We start from the raw sequence: 23,731 nt of genomic DNA, 5'->3' as shown, positions 1-23,731 counted from the left end.
TGGTTGCTCAACCAATCAGAGCTCAGCTTTTATTTTCCCTCAGCTGTTTATAAAATGAAAGCTGAGCTCTGATTCGTTTACATGCGCAACTACAACTCTTCTGCTCTCAGACACTTCCGCTAAATCTCCCCCATAGATTGTCAGCTCTTGTGAGCAGGACGCTCACTCCACCTGTAATGGCTGATTTTGTCCTTACATCACATTACTCCTCGGAATTTTAAAGTGTTGCAGAATATATAAAGAACTTTATTTTAATATGATTATTAAACTCCGTTCCCAAATGTAAAGCCAAGAACTTTGAATAAATAGTGGCTGATTAGTCTCCCGGGGATGAGAATGGAGAAGAACTTCAGAATACCTCATTAAAGCGAATATGTCAGTCTTTGCGTTTCCTTTTATCACTTTCCAAAAGCCATAACTTTTTTAATTTCTCAGTTTACAGAGCAGTACGAGGCTTGCAGAAAACTGGCTTCCCCCTTGCCATCATAATAACGTATTCTTTATTTTTTAGGTCAACACGATCACTGTAATAACACATTTAGGCCTCATGGACACGACCGTATTCTGTTCTGTATATATACGGCTGTATTCTGTCCGTAATTGCAACAGTATGGCAACGTATTGCACCGTATCGGTATAACATACGGTGGGTTGGCAAGTGATGGGTGACTGTCTATTGGCTGGCTGACAGAATGCCCCTCCCACTGGTTCGGGGTACTGTACATATATATTGCAGCATACGGTGCAATGGGAATAAAAATAGCCCGTATTTTATAAGTTCCCATTGACTTCTATGGGCAGTATGGAACGGATATACGGTGGAAAATAGAACATTATCTATATTTTTATACGGCTCGCTTACGGTACGGTGGACAATATGGCCATGTACTTGGATGGCGTATTGCCCATTGGAATGCATGGGGCCATATTCTGGCTGTATATACAGACTCTTTTATACGGTCGTGTGCATGGGGCCTATAGTTTTATTATGTTTTCATTTCCTAATAAAAAATTTTTAAAATACAGTGAAAAACCAGGGACGCTTACTCATAGATCCAGGCACCGTGACTGTGACTTCTTATATTCATTATCCATGGCCTCCTTACTTCTAAAATTAACTTTTATAATTATTGTAATGAGTCAGAAGGACTCTGGATGGCGTTATCAGAGCCCTTACGTGCTTTATCTTCATAGACTGTTACACTGTTTAATAGCACCTCCTTCTACTGTGTAAGATTTCACTAGGCAGAGAGAAGGGTTCGCTGCATTTCACATACGGGCATTTTGGGATGTGGTGATACCCAACATGTTTGTGATTTTATTTGTTTATATATTTATTCATACATTCTAGGGAAAGGAGGGGAGGGGGTGATTTGAATTTAAATTTTTTTTTACATTATGCATTTTTTAAATTAAAAATAAAGGTTTTTTTTTAACTACTTTTTAGTAGTACTCTGATCGCTTTTACAATTTCCTGACATACTACTATCTATTATGTGAATATAATCCATTACAGCTAGCCTCCAGCTCTGAGAGTCTCCAGGTTCTCATGGCAACTGATTGGTGCCCCCTGTGACATCATGGGGGGCCCCCGATCATTGCCAGTAACAGTACAATGTTTTGATGCAATGGTTGAGCTTTATGGTGGCAGTTAACCTTATGGGTGCTGTAAATCTTAATTGTAGCACAAAAATAGATCTGTCCCAACAAATTACAATGCAATAAATGTATGTTAGTCATCCAGGAACTAATTAAATTAAGATTTTATCCTAATCATAATGGATTATTTTTAAAAATTATTTACATGAGCAAAAATACTAAATAATTTATATTTTGTCTCACACTGCTTATCACTAGAGATGCAGCTGATTTCCTATACTTGTCAACTTTGCTATATGGATCGGGACAGAATATGCAAAGTCATCTTGTTCTCATTAGAAGCTTTCTTAAAGGGAACCTGTCACCAGGGACCTCATTTTCACAAAAGACAGGTTACAGAAGCTTATTACACCTGCAGTGCACATGTGCCTTTCTGCTTTCTCTAAGCATTTGCATTACAATATAATTGTGTGTTATAATTTACCTTGCACCCTAACAGAATCCTCTGTGTAGTCGCAGGGGTTGGGTTTTGGTTTGGATGCATTTATAAAAACAACATGTGACTTGTTTGTGCTGCAGACTCCTCAGTTCTCAGCCCCCACCTTTGTGCTTCAGTACAGCTCCTTCCTCCCCCACTGATGTCAGCTCACCCGGCTGTTACCTCTGTGAAGGAGCAGGAGGGAGGAGCACAAAGGTGGGGGCCAAGAGCTGAGCCAAAAGTCTGCAGCACAGACAAGTCACATGTTTTTTGAAATGCATCCAAATCAAAGTCAACCCCTGTGACTACCTAAGGATTTTGTCAGGGAGCAAGGTAAGTTATAACTTATATTAGAGAAGGCAGAGAGGCAGATGTGCACTGCAGTTGGGATGGGCTTCTGTAACCTGTGTATAGCTACAATGAGGTCCCCGGTAACAGGTTCCCTTTATCTCCTGGAGGCCTGGATAATGCAGGATACTGACACCATATACACTGATAATACCTGATTTATTTTAAATGTATTGGAAAAGCAGCTAATTTACCAAGTCTAAAGTGTTTGGCCACCCTAACAAGGTTTTACAGTTATAATAGAAAAAAAAATCTCTAACAAAACTGGGGGGTGGGAGGTGGCGAAAAAAAAAAGTTACTGTAGAGAGGATTTTGGATACAGGGATGACAGACAGGACAGTGAGCCCTAGATCTGAGACCCCAAAACTGTCACCTGCTTAATTACTGGGTTCACCCTAACCGGCGGCCAGTGACTGGGCACCATTCCCTAGAATGTGCAGGCACAAAATAAGGCAAACAAACTGAAAAACACAATAAGGGGTATTTACGGTCCAGAGTATCAACGGGAAGAGCTTACAAGAGCCAAACCCTCAATACCAAAGAATAGTCAATTAAACCAAGCCAGAGATTAACAACTAAGAGAAGCACAGAAACAATATAAAGTAACAAAGATAGCAAATGAACCTGACCAACAATGAGGCGAGAGACAGATACTTATAGTGGGGAGGAACTCTGTCCCAGATGGTAGGAGCAGGAACTCAAAGCCATATGGTGTTAACTCTTGCTGGTCAAAGTCTGACTGGGGCATCAGTCCCTGTCCCCAATGGGGCTCACAATCTAATCAACCTACCAGTATGTTTTTGGAGTGTGGGAGGAAACTGGAGTACCCGGAGGAAAGCCACACAAAAACACGGAGAGAACATACAAACTCTTTGCAGATGTTGACCCTGGGACTTGAACCCAGCATTTCTTCAACCCACTAGCGCAAATTTGAGAAAGATGCAGAGACAGATGTAACAGTACTTATTTTTGGCCCCCATTTACGGTACTTTGGTACTGCCCCCCTTGTTGACATCTCATGCTAGATCGGAATAGTCGGTGATCACGTGAAGGCTATGGATGGCATAGAAAAAAATTCCAAAAGGGAGAGAATAATGAGACTGTTGAACATCACATTTTCCGTTCTGTGATTGCTGAAGCCATGGACAACCAACACTTTCGGCCCAGGTTAAGGTATCATAAAAGGGTTTGAAGAACCACTCAGCAGTAGTGGGGAGATAGAGTACAGTATAGTAAATATCTTTTGTTCCAATACCAGTGTTTGCTGCTGGAAATCCCCTTTAAGAGGATGGTCATTGGAAACAAGCTGCGGTTAACAGAGTTCATGGATTGATTTGCCGCAGATTCTAGACACTGGGTATAGGATTATATACTCTGATGAACAAGTCGACATAAAACCTGTATCTACCAAGCAGATACAGTATGTGCTCGCTGCTTCTAAACATTCCCACCTAAGTACATAAACCGGCAGAATCCACTGTGGTGATGAATTATAAATAATGGTGTCCATTAGATTTATGGTTAAAGCTCCAGACACCCAGGATATGTTCCACGGTCCAGGTAAGTAAATCTTTATTTGTATTTATTTCCTCTTCAAGTGCTTGAGGGGTGCAGAAAAAGTGATAAATTGTCCACTTTTTTTCCTCTAGCTTTGGAATTCAGTGGCCATAAATCAGGTTTTTTTTTTATAACTTCCATATTATAGCTTCAATACCAGACCTCCTGCAGGTCTACCGAATCGAGAAGGAGAACCATGGGTTTTGTGTGTGCAAAATAGATGCTAGAAATTCATAATGAATACATTTCACTACAGCCAATTAAAATGAAATTAAAATAATTGGGAATAAGGCCTTCAGCCCACTGGCTTATAATGGCTTCATGTACCCTTGAAATGACACATGATTTGGCAATATTTTTAGGCCATTGCTGTATATTTCTAATTTTGAGAGTTCACCTTTGTAAAGATCTTACTCTTGGGTTGAGGGCAGGACTGATGCCATCTTTGTCTAACCTACTGGGTCATTATCCAGATCATTATCAATGGTTCAGTGTGAAAGAAAGTACAATTAGGTGTAGTGGCTGTAAATGCTGCTGATGCACCACGGCCACCACCTGGTTAAATGGACAAAGCAGAGGAAACCGGAGAGGGGCTTGGACTTCCTAATGGAAAGGCTGCTACCTCTGCAGGGGTTTTGCTCCAGCTTCACTTACTGCAGTAGGGAATCAGAGCAGCCATTGTTGTCAGAGTGTAAAAGAAGAATAGCTGAAGAGTTGGGTCAAGATAGAAGTAAAGTAGCTGAAGTTTAGAGTAAGTTTTGTTAGATCAACATCTTCATATGGCTGGTCTGTGACTTAGCCTCTAACAGCCTCCTAACCAGGAAGCAAGAATGGACAGGTAAGCTTCCCAGAAGGAGTTTTGTACAGGCGCCCCGGACTATAGGTCAGGAAGCAGAACTGTGATCTACTGGAATGTAAATACCCGGTATGTATGTATTCATGGGTAGATAGAGGCCCCTGGATGTCCATGGGTTCTCTAGAATGGATCATGTGACTATATATCTTTCTTACATTTCTCCGCTGTGTTCAGTGGGAAGAAAATTTGCTGCAAGATGTTTGCAATGACTTGGAAAAATGAAGACACAAAAACACAATACGACAAATCATTCCTCTTAGGCACGTTAGGGCTTCCCTAAAGTAACATAAGGCAATTCTGCCTGCCAGGCTTTCCAACTTGTTTAACAATCTCCAGGTGCCGCCATGATGCTCCCTTCACTGTGTATTTATTAATACTAATAATTGTCATAGCATAATCATGGATCCCAGAATGGATAACCGGGTCCCTTACCAACTGCTGTTCTCAGTAAGACATCTGCCATCCATGTTATTCACCGATACTTTTTTAGTGATCACTCAAAGATATTAGTACGTATAAAAACTGGATGAGTTCCGGTGCAAAGCAATGAAAAATTTGAAGTAAATTTTTTGCCTTTAGGCTTATGCCAGACATAGTCTATGGTCCACATTTATCAAAAGTAGTGCCTCACTAATATGCAGGGTGCGGCAGATTGAATACTAGCGCACGTTCTTCATTAATCACTTCATTAATCTTCATTCTTCACAGCTCGGGAAGTGTGCACCAACTTTTTTTCCGTGCACCTATAACATAGAGTGTGGTGCACATTCCGAATCGGCACCGGAACGCCCCCTTCAGGTGCAGAATTTTGTGGCGTAGCTGACACGGTGCAGCCGTGACACAATACTGCCGAAAGCATTTTGCACGTTCTTTTAGGTGCAAAGTCAGAAAACTGGTGCAAACACTTTAATAAATATGGGCCTATATATGTGTAGAAGTCAAGGTCCAGCTCACCTATAAGTGCTCAGGATGATGGGGATGCCGAGGATAGCACGTAAGTAGTTTGTAGTACAAAAATTAAAATAAAAATCTAGTACAGAAATTTACATTGCCTAAAATCCATATGAAACAAGAGAAGAATAAAGGGCACCTGTCACCAAGGACCTAATTTTCACTAAAGATATGCCACATGTGCCTTTCTGTTTTCTCCAAGCATTTTAATTACAATATAATTGTATGTTATAACTTACCTGACATGCAAGGTAAGTTACACAAACAATTAAATTGTAATGAAAATGCTTAGAGAAAGCAGAAAAGCAGATGAGCAATGCAGCGCTAATGGGTTTCTGTAAGCTCTCTTTACTGAAAACGAGGTCCCTAGTGACAAGTTCCCTTTAATATTGTTTTAAGTAGTGCTTGCTGTAAGGACCTTTAAAGGTTTAAAACTTCTTAGTGGTTCATCCAATTTAACTACACTTTGGATGCTCGACCTCTATTAGTAATGCTCTGGTGGAAAACCTTGACATCTCTGCAATTACAGGTTAGATGTTGAGGGTGTGGATGTGAGACCAGAGGAACTGCAACTCTCCTTAAAGTTCCTCAGATGTCACTTTGAAGAGATGCTTAGGTCACTGGGTGGACCATTGCAACCCAAGAAAACCTGAAGGTCAGTTCCTTTGTGCTAGATTTTAGTGGAGGTCCCCATTAGTTTTGCAACTTGTACCAAACAACTGAAACCCATAACAGATGTACAAATATTATTTTTGGAGTAAATAGCTGTAAATGTGTCAAAATGTGACAAGTGATAAAATAACTAAATCTAAACAATGATACAATTATCATATATACAGCAAATCTTTGCACAGATGGTTAATAATATAGAATAATAACCCAAGGGGACTTACTAGAATCGTGGTGATAACAAGTGTTTTATTAGTCAGACTGTCGGAAACATTCTGGAAGGCGTATCTCTTGTCCATGGTAATACCACTAGTGACGTGCCAGTGTCCAATCTAGTAAGAAAACAGAAATCCATGTAAAGATGACAATTGATATTGAAGAAAAGCAGGGTGGTCCTGGGCACCCTGCGGTGAGGATCTGCTGGTTATATTGGCTTGGATGTAAGTAGTTCTCTCTCCTCGTAGCCATCTGATCTGCTTGCGTTGAAGTCAATGATGTGAAAAAATTCCAAAATATGTCACAAAATATCCGCCTCAAATATTTACTTTAGTAACAGGGAAGCCATTTCCCATTACTGCCATCTTTTGAAGCTGCGGTGTATACAGGCAGCGCTCGGCCAGTTTCAGTTTCATAAATCAAATGTGTCCTGCGAGGAGGAAGATTGCTGTTCGGCAGGAGTCTTCTAGATGTACAAGAGGCCCTCACTTCTGTGTGATATACCACTCCTAAGTTCTACTATTTCCTACCTGCATGTATATGGTATCTGAGAAGGTCAGGTCCCCTGGGTGCCTTATGTGTAAGGGAAGGGATGTTATCAGGCCTTAGCCAGGGAACCAAATTACCAGGCCATGGTGGTGGGCTGAAACCGTGTCCCAAGAGAAGGAAGGTCTAGCAGAAGGTCTAAAACATTAGTTCTCAATCTAGACAAATTCAGGAAGGAATAAACAAGTATGAAACCTTTCTCTAACATTTTTTTTATATATTTAGCCAATATCTACCTAAATATCCATTTCCTGTCTGAGCTTTCTATCGTTTACTTTTAACCCCTCCTCCCCCCAAAAAAAAGTGCAGTATAAGATGAAACCGAGATAGATAGTTAAATTGAATATCAGCAACTCTCTATTGTATCTTCTAGAGCTTCCTGCAGTTGTGATGTTATAGACCACCATTGTAGACCATTGTAGGCCACCATTTCAAAAAACCTTATTCCATTTTCTCCCTCATATCTAGTGCTTCATTTGCTGATTCCTCTTCTTTTCACTTTTCTATCAGGGGTTCCCCAGTATTCAGTCCTAGTGTCTTCTATTGGACAATTTCTTAAAAAAAATCTGACTTCCCTGTTCCCATTATTAAACTATCACAACTAAGACAGGTTCATCTTTCTGTCCACCTGCTACCCATGCCCAATGAATACACTTTTTGACTATTTCAATACAACTCCACAAATAAAGCTCTACAAAGTGCTGCTCCTCCCTATATTTCCCCATCATCTATATCTACCACTAGCTCTGTATAGTCTATCAACAATCTATATTGATAACTTCTGTAACTTGTAACTCTCCCGTCTGTTTCCAAACTGTTACTTGTGCTGCACTGGTTGTCTAGAATGTTTCCCAAAATTATTCCTTATAATCTGAAGCCTTACCCGAATATTTCCGATTTGCGCCGATTGTACCTGAATTGCCCCGGGATTGTGGCGCACGCGATCGGATTGTGGCGCATTGGCGCCGGCATGCGCGCGACAGAAATCGGGGGGCGTGGCCGAACGAAAACCCGACGTATTCGGAAAAACCGCCGCATTTAAAAATCGAAAAAGTGTCGCTTGGGGAGCGCTTACCTTCACCTGGTCCAGCTCGGTGCATTCCGGCGCGATGAGATGACTTTCAGCGCAGCAGCGCCACCTGGTGGACGGCGGAGGAACTACCTTCATAAATCCCGGCCGGACCCGAATCCAGAGCAGAGAACGCGCCGCTGGATCGCGAATGGACCGGGTAAGTAAATCTGCCCCATTGTGTTTAATATCCATCTCATGACTCTGATCTGTCTCATCTCTATTTCTATTTTTCAGATACTAGTAGAATGTTTAGAAGCTAAATAAAAGTGTAGATAAACCCTGTACCCTGATAATCTAAGCACATTGCCTGCACACAGCATCCAACAGCACAGAGGAATCATGAAGTGTCTGCTTAGAGAGTCCCTGCCCAAACTCTTGGATCTTACACTGACTATCAGTGAGTTATAGGAGCTAGAACAGCAATAAAACTGAGTAAAATTATAAAGTAAAGGGTTTAAAATGACCTTTATTGTGTAAACAACACTGGGGGATTAACCCCTTAAGGACGCAGGGTTTTTCCGCTCATTTCTCGCTCTCCAACTTCAAAAATCCATAACTTTTTCATTTTTACCTGTGTAAGGGCTTATTTTGTGCGTAACAAATTTTGCTTTCCCGTAATGTTATTTATTTTAACATGCCATGTACTGCGAAGCTGAAAAAAAAAACGCACGTGGTCACGTTCTTGTGGGCTCAGTTTTTTCGACTTTGACTGTGCACTCAAAATAACACCTCAGCTTTATTCTTTGGTTCGGTGCGATCGCGGTGATACCAAATTTATATAGGTTTTATTGTGTTTTAATACATTTTCAAAAATTAAACGAATGTGTACAAAAAAGAAAAAAAAATTTTGCCATCTTCTGACGCTAATAACTTTTTCATACTTTGGTGCACGGAGATGTGTGAGGTGTCATTTTTTGCGAAATGTGATGTAAAAAGGTGTAAAAGTCGCATTTTGGACATTTGGGCGCCATTTCCCGCCTCAGAGGTCACAGCCGGCCGTAACCGTTTTTATATTTTGATAGATCGGGCATTTTGGGATGCGGCGATATATAATATGTTTGTGATTTTTACTGTTTATTATGTTTTATATCAGTTCTAGGGAAAGGGGGGTGATTTGAATTTTTAATATTTTATTAATTTTTTTTATTTTTTAAACTTTTTTTTATTTTTTTCCCACTATTTCTTAGACCATCTAGGGTACATTAACCCTAGATGGTCAGATCGCTCCTACCATATACTGCAATACTTCTGTATTACAATATATGGCATTTTTGCAGCACATTCATTACAATGAGCCACTGGCTCACTGTAACGAATCTCCATAAGCCATGTAGCCCCGTGTCAAAAGAAGACCCGAGGCTACCATGGCAACCAATCGCCTCCCCCCGATGACGTTCGGGGCGCGGCGATCGTAAAAAAGATGGCGCCGCCCGTGCGCCGCCGTCTTTTAAACGCCGCCGGCGGCTTTGCCGGCTGCAATGACAGGGTTAATAGCCACGATCGGTGCAAGCACCGACGGCGGTTATTAGCGGTGGGGGTTTTCTGCAAAATGCAAAAACCCACACCTTTGTATGAAGAGGACTCAGCCCGTGAGCCCTCTTCATACACTCCTTATACCTCTGCGTCGTAGAGCTACGGCGCAGAGCGTTAAGGGGTTAAAGAATGGTCAGAAGAATGGACCCATATGTAACAGATATTTATGACATGCCAACAGGATATGCAATAAACCTTTGCATTGTAGCAGTATCTCTTATTCCCCAGGTAACCTTATCCATGTTATATCTGTTCATACAAAGATATTGTCTGGAGACAAAAACTGGATTTAATGAGAAAAGAGGAGAAAAAAAAGATAATTTACCTCTTGAAATCCTGTCTTTGTGTATTGGAGAATTTTGAGATCATAATTTGATCTTTGACCTTTGCTATTGAACTCCACATGTCCAGTAAGACCTTCCAACTCTACCTGTGCAAGAGAAAGACAATAACAGAAAGCCACGGGCAATACACCTGCTTGCCAAAGGGAACAATATATCTACTCTACAGTAGTCTATATACAGTAAAAGTATTGATGAAGGCATCCAACTCCCTACTAATGTACATGGTAGGGCAGCGATGGCGAACCTTTTAGAAACCAAGTGCCCAAACTACAACCAATACCCACTTATCTATTGCAAAATGCCAGCACAGAAATGTAATTTGTGATTTATACTCCCTGCTCTGTCACAGCTTTCATTCATACCAGCACCTGAGGACACCAATAAAGCAGAAAATAGGAGAAATTTGGGTGATCATTGTAGCTTTCCTCCAGGGTCCCGTAAACAGGAAGAATTGTCAGGGCCGGAGCAGGAGCTACAATGATAATCCAGATCTGTCCACACTTCCCACTCCCCCAGTGGTCCCAGGTAGTCCTGTCACTTTAAAATAGCTCTGTGCACAGCAAGTCCTGGGCTGTCTGGGACTGCAGGAAGATACCTGGAGTCATCACTGGTGATGGCCTGAGTGCCCACAGAAAGGGCTCCGAGTGCCACCTCTGGCACCAGAGCCATAGGTTCGCCACCACGGTGGTAGGGGGCCCGGCACATTGTGGAATTGATAGGAGGGAATAGTGGCTGTGTGCTATCGTATAAATAAGAATACTAATGATGGGGCTACAAGGCGTAGTGAGATAATGATAATGGTTGACCGTATTCAGGGGTGGAGCGGATTAGTGTACCTTGGGATTGGGATTGGCAGAACAAACATAATGTCATAGGGGGACATTTATCAGAAGTGTCTCAGGTACAACTGTTCTGCTTACCCATGGAAACCAATTAGAGTTCAGCTTTCATTTTATAAACAGCTTTGAGAGAATGAAAGCTGAGCTCTGATTGGTTGCTTTTAGCAACTGGAAGAGTTCTGCTCTCAGACACTTCTGATACATCTCAGAATGTCTTTTCCTATAATAGATACAACCCTCTCATTAATGAATGTGTGGAAAATCCCTTTAAAGGAAATATACCTATTGAGGTAGATCTGATGGTAGAATCTCCATCCATCCTCAGACCTAAACTATCTTTCTCTAAATCTTTTGTACTGCCTAACGTTATCTTTCTAATATGCAAATTATCATGAGAGGCTACCGGGGCATGAAGTAGCTTCCCCGGGCTGTGGGAGCAAAGGCTACTCCATGCCCCAGTAGCATCTCCTGTCCCACCTGTGGGAGCTCCAGTGCTCATACGCAGAACTCCGAAAAAACCGGTGGCGGGATAGCAGAGGCTGCCGGGGCGGGGAGAAGCCTCTACGGGCTGTGGGAGCAAAGGCTACTCCACGCCCCAGTAGCCCATGCCTATAATTTGCATATTAGTAAGATATATTATAGATCAGTTTTGGCAATATAAAAGGATTAGAAAAAGATAATTTAGGGTTTAGAGGGAAGAATGAACCTACAATCGGATCTACCTTAACAGGTAAATTCCTAATGTAAGGTTTCCTTTAAACAAAGTGTGAAACAAATGAAATATTAGATGAAATGTAGATGACATTTATATATTTTTTTATACTTTATACTTATATATTTTTTTTATATATTACAAAGCCAAATATGAGAATCCCTCACCCTTCCTCACCATTCTCAAGTAGTTCATAAGGCTGGTGCCATGTTGCCATATTTGTGCGGAGCCACATGAGAGGGGTTTCACGCCAATCTCCTGACTGCGGTTTAGCTCCTGCACGGCGCTCACAATGCCATAAACAGCATCAAAAAGTAATGCAGCAGACAGCTAGAAAATAATACAAGGTTATGTCATATATCTTCACATACCCAAAGGTCAATGTTTCTTTCTGCCTGATGTACCCTCATCCATCTATTTATGTTTATGAAAAAGTGACGGAAGATGCACCTAAACTATAACAATAGGAACTGAATAAAGAACTGCTCTTTGTCCATCAAAAAGTGCCGCTCTCATCAAGTGTCCATTTCTGGTATTACAGCAAAGATCTAAAGACTAAGCTGACTGATGGGAGCTTGGATAAATCTTTCATAGGAAATCTGCCAGTCATATACATTGGCAGGATGTTAAAGAGAAGGAAGAGCTAGACAGATAATACATAGTGTCCTACATGTAAGAAGTATTTTATAGAGCACTAGGCGGTGAACAGTGTACATAGTGTCCTATCTGCTGGCAGCAAGATATATAGCAGGAGGAGCTGAGAAGATTGTACATAGTGTCCTATCTGCAGGCAGCATGTTATAGAGCAGGAAGAGCTGAGCAGATTGTACATAGTGTCCTATCTGCAGGCAGCATGTTATAGAGCAGGAGGAGCTGAGCAGATTGTACATAGTGTCCTATCTGCAGGCAGAATGTTATAGAGCAGGAGGAGCTGAAAAGATTGTACATAGTGTCCTATCTGTAGACAGCATGTTATAGAGCAGGAGGAGCTGAGCAGATTGTACATAGTGTCCTATCTGCAGGCTGCATGTTATAGAGCAGGAGGAGCTGAGCAGATTGTACATAGTGTCCTATCTGTAGGCAGCATGTTATAGAGCAGTAGGGGGTGAACAGATTGTACACAGTGTCCTAGATTCAGGTAGCATGTTATATAGCAAGAGGAGAAGAGCAGATTGTACATAGTGTCCTATCTGCAGGCAGCATGTTATAGAGCAGGAGGAGCTGAGCAGATTGTACATAGTGTCCTATCTGCAGGCTGCATGTTATAGAGCAGGAGGAGCTGAACAGATTGTACATAGTGTCCTATCTGTAGGCAGCATGTTATAGAGCAGTAGGGGGTGAACAGATTGTACACAGTGTCCTATATTCAGGTAGCATGTTATATAGCAAGAGGAGAAGAGCAGATTGTACATAGTGTCCTATCTGCAGGCAGCATGTTATAGAGCAGGAGGAGCTGAGCAGATTGTACATAGTGTCCTATCTGCAGGCTGCATGTTATAGAGCAGGAGGAGCTGAGCAGATTGTACATAGTGTCCTATGTGTAGGCAGCATGTTATAGAGCAGTAGGGGGTGAACAGATTGTACACAGTGTCCTATATTCAGGTAGCATGTTATATAGCAAGAGGAGAAGAGCAGATTGTACATAGTGTCCTATCTGCAGGCAGCATGTTATAGAGCAGGAGGAGCTGAGCAGATTGTACATAGTGTCCTATCTGCAGGCTGCATGTTATAGAGCAGGAGGAGCTGAGCAGATTGTACATAGTGTCCTATCTGTAGGCAGCATGTTATAGAGCAGTAGGGGGTGAACAGATTGTACACAGTGTCCTATATTCAGGTAGCATGTTATATAGCAAGAGGAGAAGAGCAGATTGTACATAGTGTCCTATCTGCGGGCAGCATGTTTTAGAGCAGGAGGAGCTGAGCAGATTGTACATAGGAGCAGAAGGAGCTTATTCAATTTTTACTGAAAGCAAAACATACCTTGAGAATGCTGTAGCTACACTGATACAGAAATATATCTTCTTTAATCCCTGATCCGGGTGGTTTTGCTCAAAAAAACAATTATAAAATTCAGTATGCTGGGTGAAGCTGGGTGCAGACTGGCTGCTGTGTTTCGTAGAGCTTCCCGAACTGTCCAGACAGGACTAATCAACCTGAGCTGGATACAGAGCAGCTGGGGGATGGTGCAGCAATTGATTACTTCTACCTTTCAGGGGCAACACAGTGATTGCATCATTCTCCAAAGCAGTGGATAATTAGGGTAAAAGTAGAAGCAGCCACAGGAGAGACAGAGCCTCATCATTATTTTATCATTGTTTTTTCAGCAAAACCACTCAGGGATTAAACAAGATATATTTCTGCATCAGTGTAGCCACAGAAGTCTCAATGTATGTTTGGTTCATAATCCATCAACTGAAAGAGTAGATTTTCTTTAAAAACTATATCTGCTAAGGTCTTCCTATTGTGTTGTACGCTTACTGTAGATAGGACACTTTATACAAATTGCTCTGTTCCCATTGCTCTATATCATGCTACCTGGGACACTACATACAATTTGATAAGCTTTGCCTGCTCTAGAATGTACTGCACTTGTAAATATTAACATTATAGTGGTGTTAGTGTCAGCACACCGTATAATAGACAAGTGATGATCCTGGATGAGCACTTACCGCAGGGCCGGTGAAAGGAGAGTGATCACAGTTCTCTTCCCAGGACTGCTGGAGTATTTGGGAGAATTCCTGATAGTAGCTGTGTGACTGGTTAAACATAGAAAAACTCAAGATGTTCACGCGGTCATCCAATGGGGTGTCGAATCGTTGTAGAGAAAATTCCTGAGAGAAAGCCAAGACGAGATCAGTTACTAATGTGAAGTTCCATCAGGAGGTCCAGGGCGGTTAGAAGATAATGATGACTTGGGGACTCACAACCTTCCAAAGGACACCCCTTGCCTTGGCCTAGGGGCCCAGGAAAACTAAGTTTTGCTATTCTAATTGACCATACATTAAATGCTCGCCACATGCAGGGCAGAGGTGTGCCCATGTGCTGGAAGCTCCTCTCATCTTGATTCGGTGTCCAGAAGTGGTACCCATTTCAAGTGAGAGGATGCGAGCTCTGGATCACATGCACCCGATAAGATACTCTGGATCTCATGATCATGATTATCACCTGGATATCCTTCTACATATGGATCCAATTCATACCTGTCCAGAACCCCCTCACGAAGCTGGGTGTGAAACCTAAGTTGGGACAATTAATGGCCAGTGGTTGGTACATCTTTCATTTATGGACATGGTTTTTTTAGCTTTACTTTACCAGGACATTGGGGCCGATTTACTTTCCCGGTTCTGTTGCGATCTCGCAGTGCATTGTCCGACAAGGATTCGGGTCCGGAGCGATTCATTAAGATCGTGCGCCCGAGTTCCTGCATCCGTTGCTTCCCCGCCGAGGTCCGCCGGAGTTCACCTTCTTCTTCCTGGTGCATGTGAGTGCTTGATCTTGCGTCACAATCGCGTTTTTAAATTCCGTGGTTTGTCCGAATCCACCGGGTTTTCCGACAGCCTGTCCGCCGATTTTTGTTGCGTGCAAGCCGGCGCCGTTGCGGCAAAAGTCGTTCGCGTGCGCCAAATTCCCGGGGCAATTCCGCGCAAAATGTAAATCGTCGTGAAAATACGGCCTTCGGACCCTTAGTAAATGAGCCCGAATGGGGCGGATCCTGTCGCAATCCAGCGGCGCGTGCTCCGTTGAGGATTCGGGTCTTCCGGCGATTCACTAAGTTAGTGCGCCCGATGTCCACCAGGTGTCGCTGCTGCGCCGAGGTCCGCAGGAGTTCGCCGGAGTTCATCATTCTATGCTGGGTGCAGGTAAGCGCATGTCAAGCGCCACTTTTTTTTTAAATACCGCGGTTTTCCGACGGCCACGCCCCCTGATTTACGTTGCATGCATGCCAGCACCGATCTCGTGCGCCAAAAACCCGGGGCAATTCAGGGAAAAACAGAGCAAATCGGTAATATTCGGGAAACCCGACGAAGAATAGCGATTCAAGCCCTTAGTAAATGACCCCCATTGTGTTGTGATGCGTAGGGCATATGTCGTTGTTCCTTGAATTATGGATTTACCAGTATTAAAATACGGTTGCTGAGCATTACATATATAAGATATAGAAAATACTTTTGCACTCACAATTTATTTTTGATATCTAGTCACTAGTGTCCATTTACATTCATTGTTATACTAATCCATTGTTTTGACATATGGGTATTTGTATTGTTACATGTTTTTTCAACCCATAGATTGGATCTTTTCGATGTCATGTCACACTCTCCATACTTTTTTATAGAAGTTTTTATACTGTGTTTTTAAATGGACTTTTTTGGGGAATTTTTTTATGTTATTTGGTTTTAGGATTTAATAAAACTTATGATTCAATGTGACTACGGTATTTATTGGAATTATTGAGAGGTTACTTATGGAAGGGTTGTGATTTATAGGCTTATAGGGTATACTTGTATCTACTTTTAAAAGGGAGTGGAAGCTGTCATTTTAATTATAAAAAACAGATTGCGAATTAGTATTGAAAAGGTTGTGGGAACCTGTCATTAGCTGAAAATGTGAAATGCCGATGACAGGTTCCCTTTAACCACTGTGCAAAAATACAGCAAATAAATGAAACAATAAACCCAAAATGGTAACATTAAAGATTTACTTACCTCCCGGCATCACTCCGGTCCATGTTCCATGTAAACGAACAAGGGCACGCCCACTCGTCCCGCCTATCCAACCCTGGGAATAGTGGAGGCGGGTGTGTCCGGCCACCAAGGCCAGCCGGAAAGGTGGACGCAGCGTGACTTCCGTGCCCCTGTTTGTTTAAATGGGGCACGGACTGGAGTGATGGCATTGCGGGACACCAAGAGGGCACCGGGGGGTAAGTAAATGTTTATTTTTTTTTTAGCATTGTTAGCCACCATTGTTTTTTTACACAGTCTAGAACAACCCCTTTAAAAACTGCAGTTTCCCATTATTTTATCTTTTGGGTTGGAACAGAGTGACTTCATTGTAAATTTCAAACAACTTTTTCCAAGAATCTTGTAAAAGAAGAAGAAAACATGGGCACAATTCAATAAAATATTTTTCGATAAATATCAGCAGACCACCGGAGGCCAAGAACCAGTAAAACAAGAAAAATGCAGTAATACATTTCTGCAAATAATAATTGCTCAGCCCCTCTGCAAATTTATAAGGTAACCATAATTTCAGATGATTTTTGATAGTGTGTTGTGTTGTGAACATTTTTCTAATATACTTCATAAAGAAATTCTCCTTATGCACAGTATGTTTTTTCCTGTTCTGTATATAAAAATCTGTATTTTGGCCGTAAATACAGCGCGTTTTTCACACGTGTGAGCATGTATGACATCATACCGTATGTGTATAAACTATGGTGGGCTGGCATATGATGGCTGGCTGACTATTGGCTGGATGACAGAATGCTCCTCCCACTGGTTCTGGTCTCCTTGGATACTGCACATTTATACGGCAGCATGTATGCAGCCCCTATTTTATATGTTCCCATAGACTTCTATAGGTCATACGGAACAGAAATACATGAGAAAAAAGGGCTCTGTATTTTTTTACATATCGCTCACGGTATGGTAGAATGCACAATACGGCCATTAAAATAAATGGCCATAATACCCATTGTAGTGAATGAGGCCGTTTGCTACAGGTAAATGCTTCCATATATACATCCGTTTTCATACGTTTGTGTGCATGAGGCCTTAGATTGTAAAGAAACGGGCTGCAATGTGGTCCTTAGCTGCAATGTTACTTTAACGTTGCTAAGGAAAATCTGTCTACCGGATCGAAGACGAGTCTCTCTTCTCTCCTCTCTTGTTTGTTACACAGCTGTAAGTATTAACCCTTTCTGCTCTCTCCCTGGCTGTAGTATGCTATGAGCATTGATTTCAAAATCCAGTTGAAAGTAAAGGGGTCACTCCTCAGCACAGGGAGATTAGATGTGAGCTCACGCAGCCTCCATAGACACATGCTATACAGGATTAAATAGGCATCTCTATGGAAGGAAGAAGCTTGATTATTTTTAAAATTAAGCCGAATTTGTTAATGAAGTATATTAGAAAAATGTTCACCGTGTCCCTTCCACACACAATATAAAAAACTATCTCAAGTGATGGTTGCGCTTTAAGTTTTACATGCAGTTGTCTTAGACAAACCCATAAGTAGATCCATTAGGAAGGACTTTATCCGACCCAAATGGTCCGCAAGGCTTTAAAAAGAAACACAATTTTGACTCAGCCCTGAAATTGTGACTTTTTCAGCCCTTTTGGCACATGAGTATTATAATAATAAAATAAATACTGTACATACTCGAGTATAAGCCGACCCAAGGAAAAGCCGAGGCCCCTAATTTTACCACAAAAACCTGGGAAAACCTATTGACTTGAGTATAAGCCAAGGGTGGGAAATGCATTGGTCACAGCCTCCCCAGTATATAGCCAGCCAGACCCTGCCCCCTAGTATATAGCCAACACCTGCCCCACAGTATATAGCCTGCCGGACTCTGCCCCATAATATATAGCCAGCACCTGCCCCACAGTATATAGCCTGCCAGCCCATATCCCCCAGTATATATCCAGCCCCCTGCCCCAGTATACAGCCAGCAGCGGCGGAAGCCAGAAAGGTGAGTTTTGCTATATATAAGTATAAGTATAAGTCGAGTTTGGGTTTTCAGCACATATTTTTGTGCTGAAAAACTAGGCTTAGGCTTAGTATATATGGTAATTAGAATAATATATAAATTCTATAATTATATATAATTATTATATCCTAAATTATGTTGTTGCTGCTTCTGAGGATTAAGGGGAAAAACTCCAGTTTTCTCCATGTGCAGTATATGGGAGACCACATAGCAGCTAGTCTCCAGCCACCAGTGAAGAATTAGATGTAGATAGATCCTGTATATGGAAAAACTGCAGAAATATCCATGTATAGACAAATAAAAGTTCCACAATTACTTTTACTATGATCATAGGCCCTTACCAGGTTTGTGAAGATGTATGTATAATACGCTGACACCATTCCTAGTTCCGCCGCCTGTACGACAGTAAAACACAGAAAGATATTATTAGAGTTAGCGAGTAATTGTTTCGAGTATAAAGCATTTAAACACACGTGAAGCAGATGAAAGGAGATGTAATGTTCCACTTTTACAGTATTAAAATGAAACCATTACAGCCGAGTGGTATTAATGAGTGTGTATTACTCCTAAGCTGCTGCTCACTAGTGTCATTCTTTTTCTTTCTGTAATTAATTAGGTAAAATGCTTTATCCACTTAAAAATGTTTTCATTACGTGCAGCGGAAATATGACTAGATAGCGATCGCCTCCGTAAACTCGTCCTTCCCGTCTTTATAGTCTCGGCACGACATTGTGCAGCAATGGCTGAGGGGCATCTTCCTCAGTAGAGGGGATTATAATTTAGCATGAACATGTTTTTTATCAGTTTTATTTTCTACAAGGTTTTTCCTTATCATCTGGAAGGATGACTCCTGGATAAGACTATTAACTAGGGCAAATGTCTGCATATTTAATATGGCTGCCGGAGAGGTGCAGGAGCTATAGCTAGACCTTCCTTCACCAAGGGCAAGACTGAGTCAGGGCTGCCTCAACCCAATGCACAGTCTGCGCCAGGCCCCAACTGATAAAATTGGGCCTAAATGATGTGTGAATGGTGTATACGGAGAACAATGCAACCCTTTCAGCTGAATATTTTGCTGTAGCCTCTGTTAATTGACTATATACTGAATTACTGGTAATTCTGACATTAAAAGTTTGAAGGGGTTGTCCGAGAACTTGGTGGCATTGGTGGCCGGGAGGGGGCTATTGCCCCGCGCTGCCATCTCTTCAGTCCGTGCCCCATGTAAATAAACAGGGGCATGGAAGCCACACTAGCTTCAGCTTTCGTCTGGCCGAGGTAGCCGCCAACGCCCACCTATCACGCATTATATAGCGCTAGGAATCGGGACAGGTAGGCTGAACATAGCACGGCTTCTGTGTCCCTGTTTGTTTAAATGGGGCATGGGCCAGAGAGATTGCAGCGTGAGACAACCCCTTTAATACTCTTCGGTAGAACAGATTGGTAGAAATACATTCTGGGCAGATTGCATCATAAATCTTAGTGTGCAGAGTGAGGTTAATGGATTTACAATGAATAAATTTCTAGAAGCCAAAAGAGAACAAAGAATTGTATAACTCCTCTGGGTGCAACACTGATTCAGCACTGCCACCCCTTCCTTTTCAGGATTAGTAGGTCTCTTAGTGGTCTCCACGAATTATAAATGCATAGAATATCCTAACAACATACCATCGCTATATGAGATGGAAATATATTATATATACGGATGGATGAATATACAATAAAGCACCTTCATCAGAATAGTGTGGGACATGGATGCATTAGCGTGAATAATAATTGTGCCCGTCTTGTCGTCACGGATTTCCTTTAAAAGAGGTGTTGGATCCCAACTATCATCAAGCATTCTGACCGACAGACAGTCCTTGGAAATCAGAAACTGGCGTAGAAGTTTTTCAAGATTCAGGAGACCTGAAATGGAATTTAATATTATCATTAATATTATGAATTATTTCGAGGAAAATTGCAAAGAAAAGAAAAATACAATAAAATTATGCAACATTTAAAGTAAAAATGGCAAAGTTTCATAATTTCCAAAATCATGATAAAGTATCATAAACCCGGCACAGTGATTGTGGTGATCTTCTTATAGTTATCCATGACCTCCTTCCTTCTAAAATCAATTTTTATAATTATGCAAATGAGCCTGAAGTTCTCTGGTAGGTGTTTCCAGAGACCCTCTGTGCTGTAGCTTCACAGATTGTTACAATGAGCAGAGCCGGACTCCTCTCCTCCTGCACTTCCTGCTGCTAGATTGCAGAGGGAGGAGGGAGAGAGAAGGGGTGAGGCATGTTCTGCTCATTGTGCCACCCTGTGAATCTGCAGCACGGAGAGGCCCTGGGGGTGTTACCTTCAGGCCCATTAGCTTAATTTTAAAGGTTGATATTAAAATGAAGAAGGAAGCGAGTTTGAACAAATATATAAGAGGATTTCCACATTCACGTGCCTGGATCTATGAGCAAGTGTCTCTGGGTTATCCATGCTTCAATTTGATGGTAGATTTTCTTTAAAGCTCTCTGTTTATGCCCTCTGAATTTGGACCAGAATGCAGAACCCTACCAATAAGATTAGTATTCAATGTACAATATACATAGGGGTGGCAGGAGCAGAAAGTCTGTACGATTCAGCTTAATATTTAGGAGTACTAGTGGATAATAATCAATTAAAGTGGTCTGCACGATAACCCCATAGGCCCATTATCAAAATATGAAAATTAACAAAAGCCTCCATTTAAATCATGGCCAGCAGGTCAAATCCAGCCCACGGCCTTATCCGACTCAAGTTTCCTTACCTCTAGGGCAGGATACCGCCGATACTCATCTTTCCTTACTCCCCCAAACTAGTGCAAGTCTTCTTACATAGTTACATAGTTTATACCGTTGAAAAAAGACATTTGTCAATCAAGTTCAACCAAGGAAGGGAAGGGATTGGATGAGGAAGGGATATAGGGGAAACAGTTCTACATAACCATCAATGTTATTTAGATGTAAAAATGCATCTAAGCCCTTCTTGAAGCTCTCTGCTGCCCCTGCTGTGACCAGCGCCTGAGGCAGGCTATTCCATAGATTGACAGTTCTCATAGCGTCCCCTAATAAGGTCTTAATCAATTGCAAGATAATCTTAATGAAGTGAACCTAATTGAATAGCTTTTGAGATAACCCCCTCGGAGTATGGGGGCATCTCTACTGGTTATGGTTCTATTATAATGTGTATGAATAAGGTAAATACTATGTAACCATTAGAGAAAGTAAATGTGATTGTCTATCAAACCTGCGTCAACTTAACAACTAAGAACATAACTAACCATATTGTACTGTGGTCACTATTAGGTCCGGGGTCTGAAGGGGGTGGTTACCCTATTAAGTATAAGTACAGATGCCGGTACACACACAGGGGCCCAGTTAAGAAGTGTAAGCGTATGGACCGACCAACCATACAGACCATGGAGCATATTTATCATACGCCAACACTCGTGAGCCGACATATGATAGCCCCGCAGCTTCTCTTGCGCAGCGCGGGGTCTTGTGCAGTGAATATTTTTATGCCAGGACCTTCCTGGCAGCCGGGGGATTTTCACATGTGAAAAGCCGCCGGCTGCAGCGAGTGTGCAGTCCACTGACGTGGCCCTGATGAATATGCCCCCATGAGTCTAAGTATTTCTTAAATTTATTTGTCTGCAACATAAGTATCTTCTCATAGGTGCCAGTGGAATATAGTATAATAAGAATAATAATATAATAATAATCTTTATTTATAAAGCGACATCAAATTCTGTAGCGCTTTACAAATCATAGGGCAAATACTATGTAATCGCTGCACTGGCTGCCTGTCTCCATCCGTATTCACTTTAAAATAATAACCCTCATCCACAAAGTGTCGGGTGATGGATAATTTTGTTGCCATTAAAATATGCGCTATGACTTTTTTTTTCTTTATACATTTTTATTCTTTTGTAATATTCGCTCATGTAACATCAAACAAGCAAATGAATTTGATGCATTCCAGTAATAAAACAAATTACAAAGGTGAATAAGAGGGCAGTTTAAGAACTGGATCTACGCAGGTGCCTTCACATGGGGCGGACATGCGTGGGCTCTGCCGTCTGGTACAGGTAAGCCGATTGTCTCAGGTTTTAATAACAACGTCAAATCATTACAACACATATGCTAATCTATATTTTACAAACATAAAAGACTCCAAGCAAGCTTGTAAATTGGGTGTAAGCAATGCGTTAGGGCTGTCTTAGGGAGGTAAGCTTGGTTTAGGAGGTTGGGTTTGGAGCACCCCTTTGTCTTTTGATTTGATTTAATCTGGAACAACTTTCCACCATATTTTTGTATGCATAAAGTTAGGTGGCAGCATCAGGGGTGCAGTTATCTGCTATATCAGGATCTGCCTGATCTTAAAAATAATGGCGCTCATTTACTAAGGGTCCATCTGACTCATTTTCGTTGGGTTTTAACATTTTAGAATTGTGTCGCAAGACATGCACTTACAAGCACCGGGAAGAAGGAGGTAAACTCCAGTGGACCTCGCCGCAGATGCGACGGATGGATGAATGAATCATTATACAAGCTTTTATACCTCTTGTGTCACCCCCTCATCCTCATAGACTGTAAGCTCTTTTGTCACCCCTCATCCTCATAGACTTTAAGCTCCTGTGTCACCCCCTTATCCTCATAGACTGTAAGCTCTTGTGTCACCCCTCATCCTCATAGACTGTAAATTCTTGTGTCACCCCCTCATCCTCATAGACTGTAAGCTCTTGTGTCACCCCTCATCCTCACAGACTGTAAGCTCTTGTGTCACCCCCTCATCCTCATAGACTGTAAGCTTTTGTGTCACCCCTCATCCTCATAGACTGTACGCTCTTGTGTCACCCCCTCATCCTCATAGACTGTAAGCTCCTGTGTCACCCTCTCATCCTCATAGACTGTAAGCTCTTGTGTCACCCCTCATCCTCATAGACTGTAAATTCTTGTGTCACCCCCTCATCCTCATAGACTGTAAGCTCTTGTGTCACCCCTCATCCTCATAGACTGTAAGCTCTTGTGTCACCCCCTCATCCTCATAGACTGTAAGCTTTTGTGTCACCCCCTCATCCTCATAGACTGTAAGCTTTTGTGTCACTCCTCATCCTCATAGACTGTACGCTCTTGTGTCCCCTCTCATCCTCATAGACTGTAAGCTCTTGTGTCACCCTCTCATCCTCATAGACTGTAAGCTCTTGTGTCACCCCCTCCTCCTCATAGACTGTAAGCTCCTGTGTCACACCCTCATCCTCATAGACTGTAAGCTCTTGTGT

The 23,731-nt window shown here is 41.9% G+C and overlaps 1 protein-coding gene across 5 annotated transcripts in view; it reads right to left on the bottom strand.

The window, feature by feature from the left end:
* GRIK4 (glutamate ionotropic receptor kainate type subunit 4) overlaps window positions 1-23,731 on the bottom strand; it is a 210,134-nt gene that overhangs the window by 27,221 nt on the left and 159,182 nt on the right. For 4 of the 5 annotated variants that reach the window (XM_072155633.1, XM_072155630.1, XM_072155631.1 and 1 more), the window contains 6 exons: window positions 20,159-20,337; window positions 18,774-18,827; window positions 14,390-14,551; window positions 11,888-12,050; window positions 10,151-10,251; window positions 6,683-6,790 (listed from right to left, as the gene is read on the bottom strand). In XM_072155633.1, the coding sequence (XP_072011734.1) occupies window positions 6,683-6,790; window positions 10,151-10,251; window positions 11,888-12,050; window positions 14,390-14,551; window positions 18,774-18,827; window positions 20,159-20,337 (767 nt within the window). Of the gene's footprint in view, window positions 1-6,682; window positions 6,791-10,150; window positions 10,256-11,887; window positions 12,051-14,389; window positions 14,552-18,773; window positions 18,828-20,158; window positions 20,338-23,731 lie in introns of all 5 variants that reach the window. The other variant, XM_072155632.1, reaches the window with a different exon arrangement.

The sequence above is a fragment of the Engystomops pustulosus genome, chromosome 6, assembly GCF_040894005.1.
Source record: "Engystomops pustulosus chromosome 6, aEngPut4.maternal, whole genome shotgun sequence".
Classification (NCBI taxonomy): Eukaryota; Metazoa; Chordata; class Amphibia; order Anura; family Leptodactylidae; genus Engystomops; species Engystomops pustulosus.
This window is presented reverse-complemented; position numbering and strand designations above follow the sequence as displayed.